The 20,591-nt window shown below is 38.1% G+C and overlaps 1 protein-coding gene across 1 annotated transcript in view; it reads left to right on the top strand.

Moving 5' to 3' along the window:
• The window catches only part of EPRS1 (glutamyl-prolyl-tRNA synthetase 1), a 60,196-nt gene that overhangs the window by 19,270 nt on the left and 20,335 nt on the right, over positions 1-20,591 (top strand). Inside the window, exons 12-19 of the mRNA XM_061160058.1 lie at positions 387-446; positions 5,172-5,282; positions 8,430-8,566; positions 9,570-9,777; positions 10,234-10,346; positions 11,417-11,534; positions 12,544-12,900; positions 19,369-19,602. Coding sequence (XP_061016041.1) covers positions 387-446; positions 5,172-5,282; positions 8,430-8,566; positions 9,570-9,777; positions 10,234-10,346; positions 11,417-11,534; positions 12,544-12,900; positions 19,369-19,602 — 1,338 coding nt within the window. The remainder of the gene's footprint in view (positions 1-386; positions 447-5,171; positions 5,283-8,429; positions 8,567-9,569; positions 9,778-10,233; positions 10,347-11,416; positions 11,535-12,543; positions 12,901-19,368; positions 19,603-20,591) is intronic.

Genomic DNA, 20,591 nt, shown 5'->3' with positions numbered 1-20,591 from the left:
GTTTGGATTTCCTAAAGGGTTTACTATCCTTTTGGTCTTTATTCCTGTTGTTCTGTCTATTCCTTGCTTGTTCCTTACAATGCAAGAACAGAGTGTTTTTGAAAGAAATAAAATAAACACCAATAATAGTGGAAAACTGATAATGTCCTAAACACCTATGCTAAGGTTGGACAGAGGCAGCTGTGGTGTTTCTACCCGGTGAAGTATGTGACTGTTGACGCTTAACTGTTCAGGGTAACCGGGTTGGTTTGTACACGCTTCAGTTTTATATTCCAGTGGAAGTAAACTTGTAATCATTGATTGGGTTTATTTTCTAGCTTGCTTACCGTAAATATTCTAGTTAATACTTCTTGCCCTTCAAGCCATTTTTTAAATTGTTTTTCTAGGGTTCTTCACGTTCAGTTGTGAACATGGAATGGGACAAAATTTGGGCATTTAACAAAAAGGTACATGTTTTGACTCTTGGTCCTCTTTTTCTCTTGTCTAACTGCTAAATAATAGAATACATGTAGAATTCATTCGTGTGCTCATAGTAGTGAAAACTTTGTGAAGAATATTGTAATTTTGCAGATTTTCAGGAAAATGGAATGTTTTACTTTTTTAAACATGTAACGTGCATTAAGCTTATAAACTATACCAAACAAGTAACAATGATCAAAACGAACAAACTTGGGAGTATTAGGGAATGGTAATAGTTTTTTCCTTGAATCTTTTTTGAACACTTTGCATTTCATTTTTCTGCTTTCAAGCTGCGAGCTCTCTGTAAGAAGGTATTACTTAATGCTTTTATTTGCCTCACTTATTTAGCACATAGCTTTTAGCATATTACATGTTATAACTTGAGATGTTATACAGCTTTGAAGCACAATCACATTTATATAAGGGACTTGCTTATACAAACCCACTGAAAATGCATTATTCCTAGTGAAAAAACATGTCCTCTAGTTTTCTTAGTGGCAAAGGGAAGACTTGGCTAACTCTATTCTGTTCCCTTGTGTACTCAGAGGACATAGTTTTAAAGTTACATGTTTCATTGAATTATATCAAAGGTTTGTTAACTATAATTCCTGTGTATCATTGAATCTAGCTTTAAGAAAAAAACTGTCTTGAATAAAAGTCAAATGAGGAATACTGCATATTGACACTGTTAATTGGAAGCAGATGCTTAGACGCTATAATAAGGCAAATCATTAAAGTGCCATGTTTTAAACTATGGTTTCTGTGATTGTGTTCTGTAAATTCTTTTTTTTTTTTAATTTGTATTGCTGCTTGATTGTGCTGATGCCTTGCTTCAAAAAATAGATGCTTGTCTCGCATGTGTCTTGAATTTATTTTATTTAGTCTTTTGTGTTTAGTCAGTTTTTGGGTACATAAGGGAATTATTAATTGGTTTCTTCTGTTGCTGCAGTTACTAATAAATACACTCAAAATTAACAGGCAAAGTTAACATTGGTATTTGTTACATTAATAACCCATGTCCACTTGGGTTCAAATATGAGAAATACACTTCACTACAGGCCAATAATTCTGTAGGGTCTGTTAAGTGAACACCATATTCCCCTATCTTTCCTTCTATTTTCTCTCCTTAGATAAATCACATTCAGCTCTTTCAGACGATTTCTTTTGGTATTGATTGCCCGTATCTCTAAATGATGTGTGTGTTGCTCCTTCTTGATTTTTGTTTGTTCGTTCGTTTTAGGCATCATCACAATGGAAGATGAGAATTTAAGTGGTCTGCTTTTTCTCATAACTTGTTGGCTTTCTTGTGGCTAATTGTTTCATTTTGTTTCCCTCATTTATTTCATTTTCTCATCCTGTCTTCGACTCTCCACAAGCTGTCTAAATTTTCTGCCAGAATGTTCACACGCCTCAGGTATTTTTTCACCCTGGAGACTTCTCTGCCAGGGCCTTCGGGGCTGCGCACATCTGACCCAGATGAGAGAACTGCTAACTTCTGAAGCCCCGCCGTCTTCACAGGTCCTTCTTCCTCCTCACCCTGGAAATTCCCTGGGCTTTTGTTCTAAGCTGGGTCACCTGGTTCATGGGTCTTCCTTTTCTTTTGATTGCCTTTTTGCTTTGCTGTACTATATCCTCTGTGGCTCCCTGGGAAGGGGAGCATGGGATGAAGATTGTTGAGACAGTGTACAGGATCAGCTTCTTCACTTGGAAATTTCACAGTGATGTGCCTTGGGCTGGGTCTGTTTTCATTCATATGCATTGGAAGAACATGTGGCTTCCAGAATGAAAACTCATTCTTTCAGTTCCAGGAAATTTTCTTGAAGTCTATTTTTTTTTTTTTCTCTACTGTTTTGTCTGTTTTCTCTCTGAAATGTTTCTTGAGCACATGTTGGGCCTCTTGGACTATTTCTCTAGTTTCTTTTGGCTCTCCTTTCTGGTAGTTGTACTCAGCCCTGTCTTATCAGCTTCTGTTGAGGTTTCAATTCATGCTCTCCTATTTCCAAGATTTCTGTTTTGTGCTCTGAATTTTCAGAATAACTACTTCCTGTTCCTATTTCATGGTTGTAATATTATCAAATGGTATTTTTTCCCCATGTAACATCTCTTTTCTCCAGGTTGTTTATTTTGGTTTTTCTTTGATATTAAAGGCATTTCTCAGATATCTGGTGAGCCTTGGTTATCTGCTCATCTTTAACACGTTGACTGAGAGAGGGTTTGGAAGCCATAAGAGAAGACTAGGCTTGTCAGCTGTACCTCACTGTAAGCTAGTCTGGTGGGGCCAGTTAGTTGAGAAGTCTCCATTTCAGTAACTTTCTAACTTATCTCTTGGACTAGGCAGTTTTTCCAGAAGAATTTCTTTCAGTTAAGCTGCCAGAAGTGTGAAGGCCTGACTGCCAGGGTTTTGGAGCTGACTGGGGGAAGACTCTGGGGCCTTGATACCTAATATCACACCTTTTCTTAATACTCTGGGCTTAGTGCAGAACCCTCACCTTCAGAGGAAGAGACTCGACTCTTTGGAGTAATTTGAAACCACTGATCCAGAGATTTTGAAAATTGTGTGCAATTTTAGACTGAAAAAGACTTAACATTTTTTTGTTTTTTATTTTTGGCCCTGCTGTGTGACATACAAGATCTTAGTCTCCCACCCAGGGATGGAACCTGTATGTCCTGCATTGAGAGCATAGAGTCCAGCATAACCACCGTACTGCCAGGGAAATCCTAAGACTTTAAAATTTGCTAGTCAAGACTTCTCAAACTTGTCTGATCCTAACCATCCTGTGGAATGCTTGTTTAAAAACAGATTTCTAGACTTGACCTCAGATCATTAGAATCATAGTCCTTCGGGGTTAAGTGGCCTAAAAATCTGTGCCAGCAGGCTTCCTTGGTTGCTCAGTGGTAAAGAATCTGCCTGCCGATGCAGGAGACACGGGTTTGATCCCTGGTCTGGGAAGATCCCACACTTGTGGAGAAGCCAAGCCCCTGTGTCACAACTATTGAGGCCCTGCTCTAGAGGCTGAGATCCGCAACCACTGAAGCCTGCATGCCCTAGAGCCCGTGCCCAGCAAGAAGAGAAGCTGCTACAGTGAGAAGCCCATGCACCACAGCTAGAGTAGCCCCCGCTTGCTGCAAGTAGAGAAAAAGTCTGTGCGGCAACCAAGACCAGCACAGCTAGTAAATAAATACACACATACATACATACATACATGCATGCATACATGCATGCATGCATGCCAGCCAGTGCCCTACCTAAGTGATCGTTGTTAGTCAAGTGTGAGAAACAGTCTTCTGCTCTTTGTCAGTTGAAGGAACTGAACTGCACTGAACTGAAGTGAGTTTCTCAGGTTGGGTCAGCTAGATTTAACAGCTTTAAAAGGAGAAATTGTATCTTACTGGCTTAAGTACTAAACTGAGTAGTCACAAATTAAATCTGTGATCATTCTTACCCAGTAGATGCTGAAGGAAGGAACCCCTTAACCCACAAGGATAACTTTAAAACCTCAGGGAAGGATAGAATGAAACAGTAAGTTTAGAAGGAGGCTGATGTTGATGTACTGGCATGAAATGTTAATATAAGCAGGTAAGGAGTAGCAATCAAGATGAAGTTAGATGGCTTTTCAAACTTTTCTTTCTGACCCTCTGCACATGGTTTTTTCTCTAAGTACATCAGAGTTTTACAGAGAAGCAGAAAAATGCTCTCAAAGCAATCAACAACAGCACAATACCAGCCAAACAATAGCAACAACAAAAAACCCAATATAAACTCAAGCAGAACCAGGTTTAATTAGCCATACCACTATTTCCTGCCTCCTTTTAATGGGAAAAAAGTGACTTTTATTACTTTACTTAGCTATTTGACTTGTCGTGTGCTTCTGTCTACATTTTTCTTGCAGATGCTTTATCTAAGTACTGCTGTTGTGATTGGTCATCATGGATAATTTTAAATTGAATAGGGAAGTGAGAAAAATGCATCAGATCCAGAAGGGGATGCTGCTACTGTTTTGGTGGTAGAGGAAGTTAGAATGTAGTGGTTACCACCATTCATTCATTTCACCTGTAAATACGTATCCATTTCGTGTATGTTCCAGGCCCTTGCTAGGTACTGGGAACACCGCGGTCCCTATATATGTGTGTGTGTGTATATACATATATATATGTGTGTGTGTGTATATATATGTATATAGCATGCAGACCAGGAGAAATATCGCGTTTACTTTTAATCTGTATAATTGCCTTATTATAGTGACCTAATGCAATTTGCTTTTGATGGTGGTGTGTCGCCTAACACTGCTTATAGAAAATATCTCTATTCCTTCACAACAGTCTTCTCTAACAATACAAAATGGAGTATCACATTTACCTGTAGGATTGCTATATCATCCCACAGGATAATTTTGCTTTCTAATACCAGAGTTAAAAAGTTATATTCAAAATTTTTCTTCTCATATTATGCTTTAACTTTTGGTTTCTTTTCACTTGTCGGTAGTTTTTCTTGGAGAGGAACTCTAAATCCTTCAGGTAGTCTTTGCTTATGATTATTTTTTTTTCCCCTACTTGACAGCTTAAACATTAGATAGCAGTTAGCAGGTAAACCAAAAATTAGTAAATGCAGTAACAAAGAATACCAGTTAGTAGTCCTGTGCTATTTCTTATTTTATTGATTAAGTTTTAAAAAAATGTGTGACTGTTTTAACACAAGGATGCCTTTGTTGCAGGTTATTGACCCAGTGGCTCCACGATACGTTGCATTACTGAAGAAAGAGGTGGTCCCAGTGAACGTCCCCGAGGCCCAGGAGGAGATGAAGGAAGTCGCCAAACACCCAAAGGTCTCCCTACAGTTTCACCAGTGATGTCCTGTCTGTTAAAAAAGGAGCAGGATAATCACAGGGAAAATGTGCTGAGGTGGCAATAGTGTGACTTGGGGATAATTTCTATCCAGCATCATTTGTCAGGATTTCACACTAATTTTTAAGTTTTTTAAAATTTTTTATTCAGTTGTTAAAGGTTGCTTTCTATTTATGGGCTTCCCTGGTGTCTCAGATGGTAAAAAAAAATCTGCCTACAGTGCAGGAGACCTGAGTTTGATCTTTGGGTTGCAAAGATCCCCTGGAGAAGGGAATGGTTACCCACTCCAGTATTCTTGTCTGGAGAATCCCCATGGACAGAGGAGCCTGATGGGCTATAATCCATAGGGTCGCAAAGAGTCAGACACGACTGAGTGACTAACTTTTTTTGTTTACAGTTACTAGAGAATATTGGCTGTATTCCCCATGTTGTACCTCCCTGAGCTTCTCTAACACCTATTAGTTTGTACCTTTCACTCCCTCACCCCTGTGTTGTCCTGTCCCGGACATGTTTATCTGACTTATTTTGCTTAGCATGGTGCCCCTCATGTCCATCCATGTTGCTGCAGATGACAAAATCTTTTCTTTTTTATGACTGAATAGTATTCCTGTGTGTGTGTGTGTCTGTGTGTCTGTGTGTGTGTGTGTGTGTGTACATGTACACACCACATTTCTTATCCATTTATCTGTTGATGGCATTTAAGTTGCTTCCATATCTCTGCAATTGTAAGTAATGCTGCTATGCACATTGGGGTGCGTGTATCTTTTCAAGTTAGTGTTTTGGGTTTTTTTGGATATACCCAGGAGTATTGCTGGGTCATATGGTAGTTCTGTTTAATTTTTTGAGAACCCTCCATACTGTTTTCCACAGGGGCCGTACCAATTCACATTCCCGTCAACAGTGTGCAGAGGTTCTCTTTTTTCCACATATTCGCCAACATTTGCTATCTGTGTTCTTTTTTTGATCATGGCCATTCTCAAAGGTGTAAGGTGATATCTCATTGTGGTTTTGATTTGTATTTCCCTGATGATTAGTGATATTGAGCATCTTTTCATATACCTGTTGGCCATTTGCATTTTCTATTTGGCACAACATCTGTTTGCTGCTTCTGTCCATTTTTAAATTGGCGTTTTTGTTTTCTTGATGTTGGACTGTATGGGCTGTTTGAGAATTTGACACTAATTGAAAAGTAATTGATTTTGTGGATTTCTCACTGAGGAAGTTTATTCTAGTAGTAGAGTTAATCCTGTCCACAGCACATCACGCAGAACCGTTACACTCAGTCGGTGCCTATTTTTTATTTTGTCGAAATAGCACATTAGCGTATAACAAGAATTTATTTCTTCCTGGAGATGTTACATAATCCTTGCTCTTATCTCTGTGTGAAAGCTGAGATACAGTTTTTATTAACTGGGTTGCTCACTATTACCTTTGCCTTTAAGCCAAAACATTTGACCTAGTAGTATTGAATCACAGCTGTGTCCAGAGTCTATCACACAACCATTGGCTCTGATTTTGAAAATATCAGTGAAGTGAAAATGGTACCTGTTTGTCTACATTGTGACTGTAAACCTTACATACAAGTAGCAGACAGTCTCTCCTAGTTGAGCCATGGTTGTTGTCTCACGTGGTCATGACTGCTCGGTTGATAATCTTGAAGCAAAAATAGATACTTTCGTTCCAGTTTTGTGAGTTGTCTATAAATATCCTTGTTATATAATGAAGCTTATGTCCGTAGACTAACTCAGTCATACACTAATCTGCTCATAACTATGTTATGCTCATAGACTAACTCACATACAAGATAATATGCTTCATTGTTGCTGTTTAGTCACTCAGTTGCATCCAATTCTTTGAGACCTCCTGGACTGTGGCCCGCCAGACTCCTCTGTCCATGGGATTTCCCAGTCAAGAATATTGGAGTGTGTTGCCATTTCCTTCTCCAGGGAATATGCTTCATGAAGAGCTATAAATGTTCTAAGTTGTAGCTTTACGATTGCCTTTCTCTGTATAACATTAGCTTTTAATTTTGAAGACTTTGTTTAATGATATGCCTAATAAGACTTGGGGAATGCATGTCTCTCTGTGTGTGATTGATTGATTTGGCTTTACCTTTGCCTTTTTTATCTGATTGGTTCAACCAGGTGAATGGTGGTTCCTGATAGGTCATATCGCCCACTACAGTTAGCTTAAATGTGGAGCTAACTTAATGTTTTAAAATCAAAATGGTGATAATAAAGCTTTTAAGGGTGCTTGTTTGTTAAATTGATAGTTATAGTCAGATAGCTTAGTTAATAGTTACAGAAGAAGTAGTAATAAAGAATAGGTAATAGTTAAGTAATTGATTAGAAAGCATTGATGAGTGTACCACCCAGTTTGACCTGTGGAATTTTCATTATCATTTTCCTCACAAAATGTTCTATATTTAGCCTATCAGTATTCTGTTCTGAGCCCAGAATAGCATAAGTTGTTACAGCATACAGATATTCCTCAAGGGCATTGGTTCATTCAATGAACAGTTATTAAACACTGGTTATTTAAGATTTATTTGAAGGATCTTCTTATACTTTTTTCTTTTGATTTTGCTCAAACAAGAATCTGAAATTTAACCAATGTAGCATTCTTTTTATTCCCCATGTCTCTTTTCTTCATATAATATATACTGAAATGGCAGAAAGTTTATCTTTCTTAACGTGTATACTGCTGTCCTTAAAATTCGTCTCCTAAAATGTGAAACATCTGTGGTTTCCTGCTAGGATGACATCTGTTCCTGTAATATTCTACAGCCACTGATGAGAAATTACTTTATTTTCCCCTTTGCTGCAAAAGCAGTGAGATTTTTGAGTCTAGCCAAGCAGATTCTGGTTGGAGGGACACAGGGAAGTACTGCTTCAGCCCTAAAAACAAAGAATGAGTGTTTTAGGCTGGACGTAATCTTGGGGCAGACCACCTCATCTGACTCAATTACATTATTGCGCAGGCATCTGCCCCAGGGTCATTTAACTGGGAATCAGATTGATACAGAGGACCTCTGTTTGTGTGAAGAAATAAAATGAATGAATATAAATTTGCATACTGAGTTCAATAGTTGAATGTTTCAACCGACACACTCTCTTTTTATTAATCAGAATCCTGATGTTGGCTTGAAGCCTGTGTGGTACAGCTCTAAGGTTTTCATCGAAGGTGCTGATGCAGAGACATTGTCAGAGGGTGAGATGGTTACATTTATAAACTGGGGCAACATCAACATTACTAAAATACACAAGTAAGAACTTTTTGTTTGTTTTCAAATAAATATGGGAGAGAAGTGTGTGATGTTTATCGATTTATTGACAATTACTTAATTCAGGCCCATTCATGAAGCTGGCTATCAAATCTCCCCATGCATAGATGCTGCAAATTCTGGACACATTAAGTTGTTTTCCCCGTATATGTTTCAGTATATTTATAGAGTATCAGGGTACCTTTTGCTTGTGATGTTGGAAATGACTACTGTGCTTAGTCACTCAGTCTTGTCCAGTTCTTTGCAACCCTGTAGACTGTAGCCTGCCAGGCTTCTCTGTCCATGGGGATTCTCCAGGCAAGAATACTGGAGTGGGTTGCCATGCCCTCCTCCAGGGGATCTTACCAACCCAGGGATCAAACCCAGGTCTCCTGAATTGCAGGCAGATTCTTTATCATCTGAGCCACCAGGGAAGCCTGAAAATGACTACATGTAGATATAAAAAATAGTTCTACTATTTAGGGCCCCCCTTTTATTATCTAATTCTCAGTATACAATTACATGATAGGAGAGATCCTTGGGACAGAATTTGTATATATAGCATTCTTTATCCTAAAATCTACTTTAAATTTAATTAGCTTGCCAGTTACTATAGTGGGACATAGTATGTTAATATTAATTTAGTAGACTCTTAAATCTCAGTTGTCCCATCATTACATATATTTCGAGTAATTGCTAAATGTTTTGAAAACAGTATTTTGACTTTTTTAATGCTTTACTTCAGGTGACTTTAAGATTCATAAACATGTTCATGTTCTTTATTGAATGTATGTGGGTCTGGCATTTACTACTGTCTTGATAGCAGGGGTTATACTTTATTCATCTCTTAACTGGTTCATGTCTGGTACCTACCAGAAACTCAAAAAGTGTTTGATTGAAATTTTTCCAAAGAAAATTCCTTATTTATTACAGGCATAGAACAAAATAATGCACTTATGACAGTGAAGATTTGTTTTCTGAAACTGCTTTTCAATCTTATTTTTAGAAATGCAGAAGGCAAAATTGTATCTCTTGATGCAAAATTGAATTTAGAGAACAAAGATTACAAGAAAACCACTAAGATTACTTGGCTTGCAGAGACCGAACATGCTCTTCCTGTCCCAGCAATCTGTGTTACTTATGAGCACTTGATCACAAAGCCCGTGCTGGGAAAAGATGAGGACTTTAAGCAGTATGTCAACAAAAACAGTAAGGTAGCCTAAAAGAAACCCTATTTCATCTCCCTCTATGTTAACTTTTCTTTAGAATTAAAAAAAAAAAAAAATTATTTATTTTTGGCTGTCCTTGGTCTTCATTGCTGTGAGGGCTTTTCTCTAGTTGCAGTGAGTGTGAGCCGGGGCTGCTCTCTAGTCGCGGAGCGTGGGCTTCTCGCTGTGGCGGCTTCTCTTGTTGTGGGGCACGGGCCCTGGGCACACAGGCTTCAGTAGTTGTGCCACGTGGCCTCAGCAGCTGCGGCTCCCAGGCTCTAGACTCAGCAGTTGGGTACATGGGCTTAGTTGCTCCAGGGCATGTGTAATCTTCTGGACCAAGAATTGCTCTTGTGTCTCCAGCATTGGCAGGCAGGTTCTTACCCACTGTACCACCAGGAAAAAGCCCAGTGCTCTCATAATTTTAAGACAGTGTATTTTGGCCTATTTTCATCTTTACAGCATGAAGAACTAATGCTGGGGGATCCCTGCCTTAAGGATTTGAAAAAAGGAGACATTATACAACTCCAGAGAAGAGGCTTCTTCATATGTGATCAACCTTATGAACCCGTTAGGTAAATCAATGTAACCAGACATTTAAATGAAAATGCTTTAAGTTCTTAGAGTAAATAATATTTCAGAAGTTTAAATGCCATTAAAATAATGTAACGGACATTATTCTCTGTTCCTGTTTCATTTGTTACTCTGTATTTATTTTTTCAGACTTTATTGTAACAAGTGTTGACATTGAAATGGTGTAATATTAACAACTTTTACTTCTAAAACTAAACCATCTTATAATACATTTTTGTGTGGTCCAAGTAAAAAAAAATTTTAGTGTTATCTTTGGATTAAATTATAACTTAACTATCTTTTCTTTATTGTATATTTTGATTAGGTATATTGTAGAATATAAATAGTGCAACAGGGCCCAAAGGAGTGGGAAACTGGAAAATGATAAAGAGTACAAAGTTTCTTTTTAGGGTGATGTAAATGTTTTAAAATTAGATAGCAGTGATGGTTGCACATATGTAGCCATTGAATTGTATATTTTCAAAGGGTGGATTTTTTGGTACGTGAATTATGTCTCAGTAAGGCCATATTAAAATATACTGAAGAGATATATAGGATTCTATTGTTACCAAATTCTCTCATTTTTACTCTGTGGCCTTTACTACAAAATTTGAAATTTTTTTTTTTGCATATGAATAGTCCTAGGAGTGGTGGATTCTGCTAATTACTGTACCCTTTAGAATTGAAAAATTCTAATAAAATAAATGTTTTATAGAAATTCTTCTGTTTATAAGCAGATTAGTTGTGGTATGTGGATGCATTTCCTTTAAATCAAGAGTGAGACATAAATATCCACTAATGCCATTTCTGGTGGCCAAAGTAGATATACCTTTGTCCTGGACTTATTTAGCAGGTTTATATCCATGAAAGTTCATAAATTGAAATTTTATGATTAGCACTGTCAATTTTTATTTATATATTTGTTTTTAAACTACTCTGAAGAAACTCTGATGTGAATAAGAGAATAGACTATTTACTTACACTTTGAAAAGCATTAACAGTCCCATTGAATTAATCCAGGAATGCAGTTGCTGTTAAGATAAAGTTTTTTGTCCCTTCATTTTCTTTTTAGTCCATATAGTTGCATAGAAGCCCCATGCGTTCTGATATACATTCCTGATGGACATACGAAGGAAATGCCAACATCTGGGTCAAAGGAAAAGACCAAAGTAGAAACAACAAAGAATGAGGCAAGTAATTGACTTCTTTGGATATGTCTCTGATCAGTGATCTTTCTGTCCTGGGATTTAGACTTTATTTTTCTTTTCCTTTGCTTTTAAATAAAGTGTTTATATATATATATAATATAAATATAGGAAAGTATGCAAATTGTAAATGTTAACCTTTTAAAAAAGTAAAAGCCTTAAGTGTTAATAACTAATTCAGGGTTATACTGCTAGTATGTTGCTACTAGCAGTGGTTTATTCTCAGATTTGGTAGGTGTGTTATAATTTCTTGGGCTTCCCTGATACCTCAGTTGGTAAAGAATCTGCCTGCAATGCAGGAGACCCCAGTTTGATTCCTGGGTTGAGCAGATCTGGAGAAGGGATGGGCTACCCACTCCAGTATTCTTGGGCTTCCCTTGTGGCTCAGCTGGTAAAGAATCCGCCTGCAATACAGGAGACTTGGGTTCAATCCCTGGGTTGGGAGGATCACTTGGAGAAGGGAATGGCTACCCAGTCCAGTATTCTGGCCTGGAGAATTCCATGGGTTGTGTAGTCCATGGGGTTGCAAATACTCAGACATGACTGGGTGACTTTCGCTTTCACTTTCCCATTTCTTTAAATAGTCTTCTAATGGTAACGATTCAGGTTCAGGTTTTTACTCTGAGAAAAGCGCCTCATGAATGTCTGTGTACCTCTGCCTTTGTTTATTATTGTTATTGTTTTATTAGGATACTTTTTTTTTTTAAGGAATGAGATAGTTCATTTGAACTTTTAAGAAAAAAAATGTTTGACTGCATCACGTGGCTTGTAGGATCTAAGTTCCCTGATCAGGGATTGAGTTCAAGTCCCCTGCAGTGGAAGCACAAGAGTCCTAACCACTGGACCCCCAGGGAATTCCCTAAACTTTTTAAAGAGATTAGCATTTAAAAATTTTGTGTTTATCTTAAGATATTATAAAATAGTTTGATAAAATTTTGTGTAAAAATATTTAACACAAATTAATATTTTTATTTTTGGTTTTCTGTGTCTGTAGGCATCTACACCTCTTAAGACAAGATCGGCTCCTTCTCTGAGTACTTGTGCTACGTCTGAGGATTCCTTGGTCCTTTACAACAGAGTCGCTGCCCAAGGGGATGTGGTTCGTGAATTAAAAGCCAAGAAAGCCACAAAGGAAGATATAGATGCAGCTGTAAAACAGCTTTTGGCTTTGAAGGCTGAATATAAGGAGAAAACTGGCCAGGAATATAAGCCTGGAAATCCTCCCGCTGCAGTAGGACAGAATGTTTCTTCTAAATCATCATCAAATATTCTGGAAAGTAAATCTCTGTATGATGAAGTTGCTGCGCAAGGAGAAGTGGTTCGTAAACTGAAAGCTGAGAAAGCCCCTAAGGTCAGTATCCTGGAAGGAGTTTAGACACGTCGGTACCCTTATGAGGTCCAGCAATCTGGCCAGTCCCATTTTCTCATAAGATGTATTGTGTATAGACTGTCTGATTCAGTGTTTTGGTGTAATAGTCAACATTTACTGATGCATGCCTGTGCCAGGCTCTGGAAATATTGATGAGACACACCTGACCATCTAGAGGGGGAGCAGGGCTGAGGAAGAACTGTACACAGACTGTGATCCTGGGTGGTATGTGTAAATTGCTCTCAGAAGAGTCTGGCTATAAGTGGCAGGGAAGGAAAAAACAGTCAGAAAGAATATTGAAACCAGTCCTGAAGTAGAAGCAGCCCTTTGAGGTGAATGACTTTCAGAGGAGGTACTCCTAAGTCTAGGTCTGTGGTTCCCAAGCTTTATTGTACGTCAGAATGACTGGAAGCTCACTCAAACACAGGTTGCTGGGCTCTGCCTGTTGAGTGTCAGCTCCAGTAAGTCCAGTGTGCAGAGGTTATGCATTTGTAAAAAGTTGTTCAAGTGATATTGATGCTGCTGTCCTGGGACTGGATATAGAAGATAGCACAAGCAAAAGTTCAGGGTGCATGCAGGGAATAAGGAATTGTCGGTGACTATTTCAGATTTTTTGTAGGGGAGCCCTCAAGTGATACCACATTTTGACTGAAGTATACATTTCATTGGGCTTCCATGGTGGCTTAGTAGTTAAGAATCCACCTGCCAACGCAGGAGACATGAGTTCGATCCCAAGGTCAGGAAGATCCTCTGGAGAAGGAAATGGCAACCCACTCCAGTGTTCTTGCCTGGAGAATCCCATGGACAGGGACCTCGCAGGCTAAATCTGCACTTGGAAAAGAGTTGGACACCACTGAGTGACTAAACAGCAATACATTTCATTTTATTTCAATATCTTTAGGCAAGACGTCTAGCCAAGTGGGTGGTAGCACTGATTTTGGAACAGGATTGCTTTCTCAATATAAGAGACAAAGGAATGGCATCTGTGATAGAGAAAAATCATGTTTAACAATCAGGATATATAGTTCTATACTCAGAAAGTAATGAGATCTAAAACATGATCAAATTAATAATGCTGTAACTGAATAAGCTACCAAAAACTGTAGATCTGGGCTGTGGCCTGAACATGGAGAGATGTGATGAGCCACTGGGCCTGACTTTCGTGAATGGAGGAGATTTGTTCTAAAGTGTTCCTGGGGATCTGTTGTCTCATCAGCGTCCTGGGCTTGGGTTGGAGAATGATTGAGTGATTTGAGGTTGTAAATTCCTCACATCGTTAACAAGTTTTTCTGCCTCTGACTGGAGACCCTGTACCCTAGGAGTCTTTCATCTGTGGACTGTTGCCTTCTGGTGAGGAGAGAAAATGCTTTTGGGAGATCTTGGGGCTTTGCCCAGCAGTTATTACTGATATTTTCCTGTCTCTCTCACTGTGAAGTGTGAGAAAGCTTTTCCCTTTAATTAGCCTGTTGAAGCTCTGCAGAGCTGTGATGCTCTGAAACAGCTTTGCTTCAAGGAGTAAAGGCTGCTAGGTGTATGGTTGGGGATATAAATCCTTGGTATTAAAAAAAAAAAAATTCTTGCTATTTCCTGTCCTGTGGTGAGGTTAGGAGCATTTTGTGCTCTTTGTATATCTCATTTACCAAGCACGGTCCCCTTTCTAGATGTAAGTTGAGGGGAAGGGCTTTGATCTTTAAACTCCTTCATTCTTAGTAGAATACATTGATATCCTGGGCTGATTTTTAGTCAGCTGCTTGTGTATTGGGTAGTAACAACAGCAGCAAGTATATTGGGTTAGCCAAAAAGTTCTTTCGAAGTGGGCCATACCCTCCGAATGAACTTTTTGGCCAACTCAGTACTTAGCGTCACAGCCAACTGTGTCTCCCATCTTGTTGGGTTAGTGGACTACATCCGTTGAACAGCTCTTTATGAAAAGTCAGCCTATGGGGCAAAAAAACACCTAAGTCTCTTTGGAAATTGGGGAGGTACTTTGACTACATATTTTTCGATAATGGTAAGTGTGGTACCGCATCTTACTTCACTGTAGTTTAGTCTGCATTTATTGAATGCCTACAGTGTACCGTATCTGTTTCAAAATGTTTCTTATATATATATATATTTTTTTTTTTTGCTAGATGCTGAAAGTAGTAAATTGCTCTTTTTCCTAGCAACTCAGTTACTGGGAATGGAAATGTTGTATAGACTCCGTCTGGCACAGCACACTCTGGTGTTGATGCTATTTTTGCCTTTAATCCTCACAACAACCTTGTCCAATAATATTCAAAAAATACTCCTTTTTTTTATTTGTTGGTTTTAGTAACCAATGAGAAACTGCTTCCTGCAGTGACTGTGAATATAAAAGTAACTTTGTGAAGTTTGCAAAGCCTAGATTCCAAGTTATTTCCAGTTAGAGGCTTCTAGGCACTAGAGGGGGGCTCATGGTTTTACTAGTTTGTTACTATTTATTAAGCAAGCCTGTGCTGGTTTTACATTGATTTGTCTAAGCCTCTTAATCATTCCACTTCCCACAGAAGTAGTTTTTTAACCATGTCATGTTACCACTAAAGTAATGAAAGTGGTTGGCTGAGGTTTTACAGTTACAGGTTTCCATGAGAGTTTCTTTCTCTGTTTCTCCCACCCTTGTGCTTCACGGCCAGATTGGTGATTCTGTAGAAGAACCTTTACGCATGGAGGCAGAATATTAGCATAATGCGGGCAAAGAGTAAACACCTTCACGTTCACCCTGTGCTCCTCTTTGCTCTTCCTCCCGCCCATTAGGCGTCTGTGTTAAAGCAGTGGGTCGAGCAGGTAGCGTGTGAGGTGAAATTCACGAATACACCCAAGATTTCATAGCTCTGACTGCTGAGTTACTTTAATAGTTAAGGTCACTTTTCACATTTTACATATTACCTTTTAAAAGTTTTAAAGCTGCAGGTCCAAAAAATAAAGTTTTGATTTTGAGCAGATATCTCTGGTCTGAAATCTGAGTGAAATGTTTTGAACATTAAATAACATCTTATGGAAAAATTTGAACAAATCTTTTGGCCAACCCAGTATTTTTTGAAATGGGAGTCAGGAACTGGTAAATCAAAGTTTTTATGGAATACTTGTGACACTTGAGGACAGGGCTTGCCAAGCTGACCTACACCTGTATTTTGTGAGTGAAATGTCACTGGAACACAACCACACTTACTAGTTTACATATTTTGTCTATGGCTGTTTTTGTGCTATAATTCCAGAGTTGAATAGTTGCAGCAGATTTGCAAAGCCTAAAATATTTACTGTCTGGCCCATGCCCTTTATTGAAAAAGTTTTCTGACCTATGCCTTAGAAGAGTTTTCAGAACCTTTATAGTTGAGGATTTTTAAAACTGGAGTAATTAAATGGCAGCAAAATCAGATGAGTACTACATTGAATATAAATAATAATTCATAGGACTTCTATGACAGTCAGTGGTTTAAAGACTTGACCTTCTAGTGCAGGGTGTGTGGGTTTGATCCCTGGCCAGGGAACTAAGATCTCATCTGCTTCAGGGTCAAAAACCAGAGCATAAAAAACAGAAGCAAATTGTAACAAATTCAATAAAGACCTAAAAAATGGTTCTCATAAAAAAATGCTTAAAAGTAATTCATAATTGTCTAGTCTTGTCAAACCTCGCCTGTGTGGTGGAGGTGCTGGCCACCTTTCACTTCTGCAGTTGCAGCACTTTGAGTCACAGTATTTAAAAAGTATTTTTTAAACCTTTTTTCCCACTGATCACTGAGGTGCTAAGGCCAATTTGAAGGGTTCTATTCTTGCTAATTTTTTTTGTTGTTCTTACTATTTTTTTTTCTTTTTTTTCTTACTATTTTAAAATTGGTTAGCTTTTTATTAAAGTTCCCCCCTTTTCCCATGGGGAAATGTTTCCATCTAGTGGCTGCTGCAAAAACAGTTTGTGTACATCTCATATGTTCCAGCCAGCTGTGTTCTCATCCACTTTGTCCATTTTCAGTCATATTTTAATATCCTACTCTCAGGGTCGTTTTTACTTCCTCAAATTCCCATCTTAAACCTTTACTGAAGGTTTTTCAGTATACTGTTTTCATTCTCATTTATTCCCATCAGCAATTATTTATTGAAAACTTTTTTTTGTCTGTATTGACACATTAGGTAAGTTTAGAACAGTCTTTGTCCATTAAAGACTTAAAATCTATTAACAAGTGCTTCTTACATTCCGCTGTTGTGTAGTCATGTACTGAGTAGTATCATCCAGTTTTGCTTTGTAAATGTCTTTTAATGCAGAAAACTAAAATATTAAAAGAAATTATTTTTTTCTCATTCTGTGAGACATATTCAAGTAACAATCATGGATCTCTTTTAAAAAAGCAGTTTTTGCGGCATGTTAGCAGGATTAAAATTTTTTAAATTTAGATCACTGTCTCATATTTTCTGTAATGTGATGTGTACTATAGTGCTTAAGATCAAGACTCTGGAACAGCAGTCCCCAACCTTTTTGGCACCCGGGACTGGTCTCATGGAAGACAATTTTTCCTTGAACTAGGGGGTGGAGGGGATGGTTTCAGGATGATTCAAACACATTACATTTATTGTGCACTTTATTACATCAGTTCCACCTCAAATTATAAGGTTCTGGAGTTTGGGGATCCCTGTGTCTAGAATAAACCCTAGATTAAAATTCTCGCTCTATCACTTATTGTGTAACTTTCGGTACGGTCCCTAATCTTTCTAAGCTTTTTTCTTTTTTTTCATAAAATGGATAAGGATTGTTTGGAGAATTAATAAGATGGTCCATGAAAAGTGCTTAGCATCGTTATCTGGCACAGAATATATAGGCCATAAAATGATGGTGACTTAATGTTTTATGCTTCTGTTTCTCTCAAGAATCTTTGGTTACTTTCTAAATCATCAGAAGAGACTGCATAGCAAGTAGTATGATTTCACCCTGTTTTGAAAAATAACCTGAATAGATTATTTAGATATCCAGAATGTTCCATTTCCCATTTGGAAAGGATCTAGGTATATATAATTTTGCTCTTATAGAATATTTCATTCAGTAATGAAGTGATTTGCCCATACTAATTTTCGCCTTTGCCACACAAGGGTTTTTTCCTTTGTGAAATGTGTGCCTTCTGACTTCAAACTGTAGTCAACACCTGCGTATAGTGTAAAATGGAACTTCTTTCAAATAGGCGTCTTTTTGTAGAAATGACTGCATTTTGTAAAAATGACTTAACTTTTTCTCTACATTCTTTCATTTAGCTGATGGAAGATTCTTTTTTTTCTTGATTCTTGTGTGTCTCATTAACTCTGTCTTTTTTCTTAGGGCAGGTAGATTTTGTTTTGAAAACACTTTCAGTTCTAAGGACAGTATAAACAAGAGACAGGTCAGAAATACAAATCAGACAACCTACTCTTTGCATTTTCTCCTTTTACCCTCCTCTGTGATGCCTGGTGCTGTAACAGGCAGCAAAATTGTACCATAAATAGCTGGACAAGGAAATGTCATTTGCTATTTTGTTGATGCAAATTCTTTGAAGATATTTGGGTTCTTCCTGCATCCCTTTGACCCCATCTTAGCATTCTTTCTGTTTCTCTTGGGTTCTTCTTAGCTATTTGGAGCATTGTTAGAATGTAGCAGTAAAACTTGCATAAGCTAATTGGGAGGCACTTTTTCTCTGCTTTGATTGACGCTTCAGCTTTCCAGTGTAGAGTATACAGTCTAAGTATGTAGTATAGTCTGTGGTTAGATGGTGTCTCTATTCAGGTGAGGTGTCCATCTTGGCCTGTGTTGATGTCCTCTGCTGAAGTCACAAGAATCTTCCTTTTGGCTGAGTGTTTCATTCTTTTTCATCATAGTTAAGTTGAAGTATCAGAGGCTGATATATATATATATATATATATATATATATATATATATATATATATATATGAAGTGAATATCTAAAACCTCAACATACACTCTCGTTTCATTGTAAATTTTTAAGAGTGATGTAGTTATTCTTTAGGTGAGCTCATACTGTGGGTTTTTTCTAATGGTATATTTTGTGTCTGTTTAATGGGCTGAAGAAAATAAGAATTTGTACAGGCAAATTCTGATTTTGTAAATTCTGACTCCACTATTTACAATCCCAGGTTTGGAAACTGACAGCTTGCTTGGAAGTTCTATACTTTGTTTACATATATGAAGTAAAAAGTTACAGTATTATACATGTGTGTACATTTATGCTTATTTTTATGATTTGTATGTAGATTTATGATACTTATATTTTTAAGTTTTCTTTAGCTTTGATGTGTTATTTTAGGCTGACTATTTGACTCCTTTATGCTTGGGTTTCTTCATCATGATTATTTACAGGGATATTTTGGCAGTAATTAATGATTTTTAATACTAATTGAAATTTTCAGAAATTTCAGAAAGCATTAAATATTTATCTTTTTTTCCTCTTTTCTCAGGCTAAAGTAAATGAAGCTGTAGAATGCTTACTGTCCCTAAAAGCTCAATATAAAGAAAAAACTGGGAAGGAGTACGTTCCTGGTCAGCCCCCATCATCTCAAAGTGCAGATTCTAGTCCTCCCAGAAGCTCTGAGCCTAGTGGTCCAGAAACACCAGAAGCCAAACTACTTTTTGACAAAGTAGCTTCTCAAGGAGAAGTAGTTCGAAAACTTAAAGCTGAAAAAGCTTCTAAGGTTGGTGTGGTATTAACATTTGTGTGTTTTTGTTTTGTACATTACAGGCTACTTTCTTTGTCTAGAACGCTTTCTGCTCATCAGATCTGGTTAACCTCTGCTCTTAATGTCACTTCTCAACTGTTTTATCTTGTCGTTTACGGAATCGTTTGTTGATCCTTTTTTCACCAGCTAGGGTTGACTAGACATGCTCATGGAACTCTGCTGTTCTCTGACATAACACTTCAGTTCAGTTCAGTCGCTCAGTTGTGTCCGACGCTCTGTGACCCCATTGACTACAGCATACCAGCCTTCGCTGTCCATCACTAATTCCCAGAGCCTACTCAAACTCATGTCCATCATGTCGGTGATGCCATCCAATGCTCATCCTCTCTTGTCCCCTTTTCCCGCCTTCAGTCTTTCCCAGCATTAGGGTCTTTTCCAGTGAGTTGGTTCTTTGCATCAGGTGGCTAAAGGATTGGAGTTTCAGCTTCAGCGTCAGTCCTTCCAGTGAATATTCAGGACTGATTTCCTTTAGAATAGACTGGTTTGATCTCCTTGCACTTCAAGGGACTCTGAAGAGTCTTCTCCAACACCACAGTTCAAAAGCATCAATTCTTCGGCGCTCAACTTTCTTTATAATCCAACTCTCACCTCCATACAGTGACTACTAGAAAAACCATCTAGCTTTGACTAGACGGACCTTTGTTGATAAAGTACTGTCTCTGCTTTTTTATTTTTTTTATTTTTAATTTTTTTTATATAGTCTACGGCCATACCACCCTGAACGCGCCCGATCTCGTCTGTCTCTGCTTTTTAACATGCTGTCTAGGTTCAGTTCAGTCTCTCAGTTGTCCGACTCTGTGATCCCATGGACTGCGGCATGCTAGGCCTCCCTGTCCATCACCAACTCCTGGAGTTTACCCAAACTCATCTCCATTGAGTTGGTGATGCCATCCAACCGTCTCATCCTCTGTCGTCCCCTTCTCCTACTGCCTTCAATCTTTCCG

This window comes from Dama dama, chromosome 14 (assembly GCF_033118175.1).
Source record: "Dama dama isolate Ldn47 chromosome 14, ASM3311817v1, whole genome shotgun sequence".
In the NCBI taxonomy this organism is placed as follows: Eukaryota; Metazoa; Chordata; class Mammalia; order Artiodactyla; family Cervidae; genus Dama; species Dama dama.
Note: the sequence above shows the minus strand (reverse complement) of the source record. Positions and strands in the feature narration are given on the sequence as shown.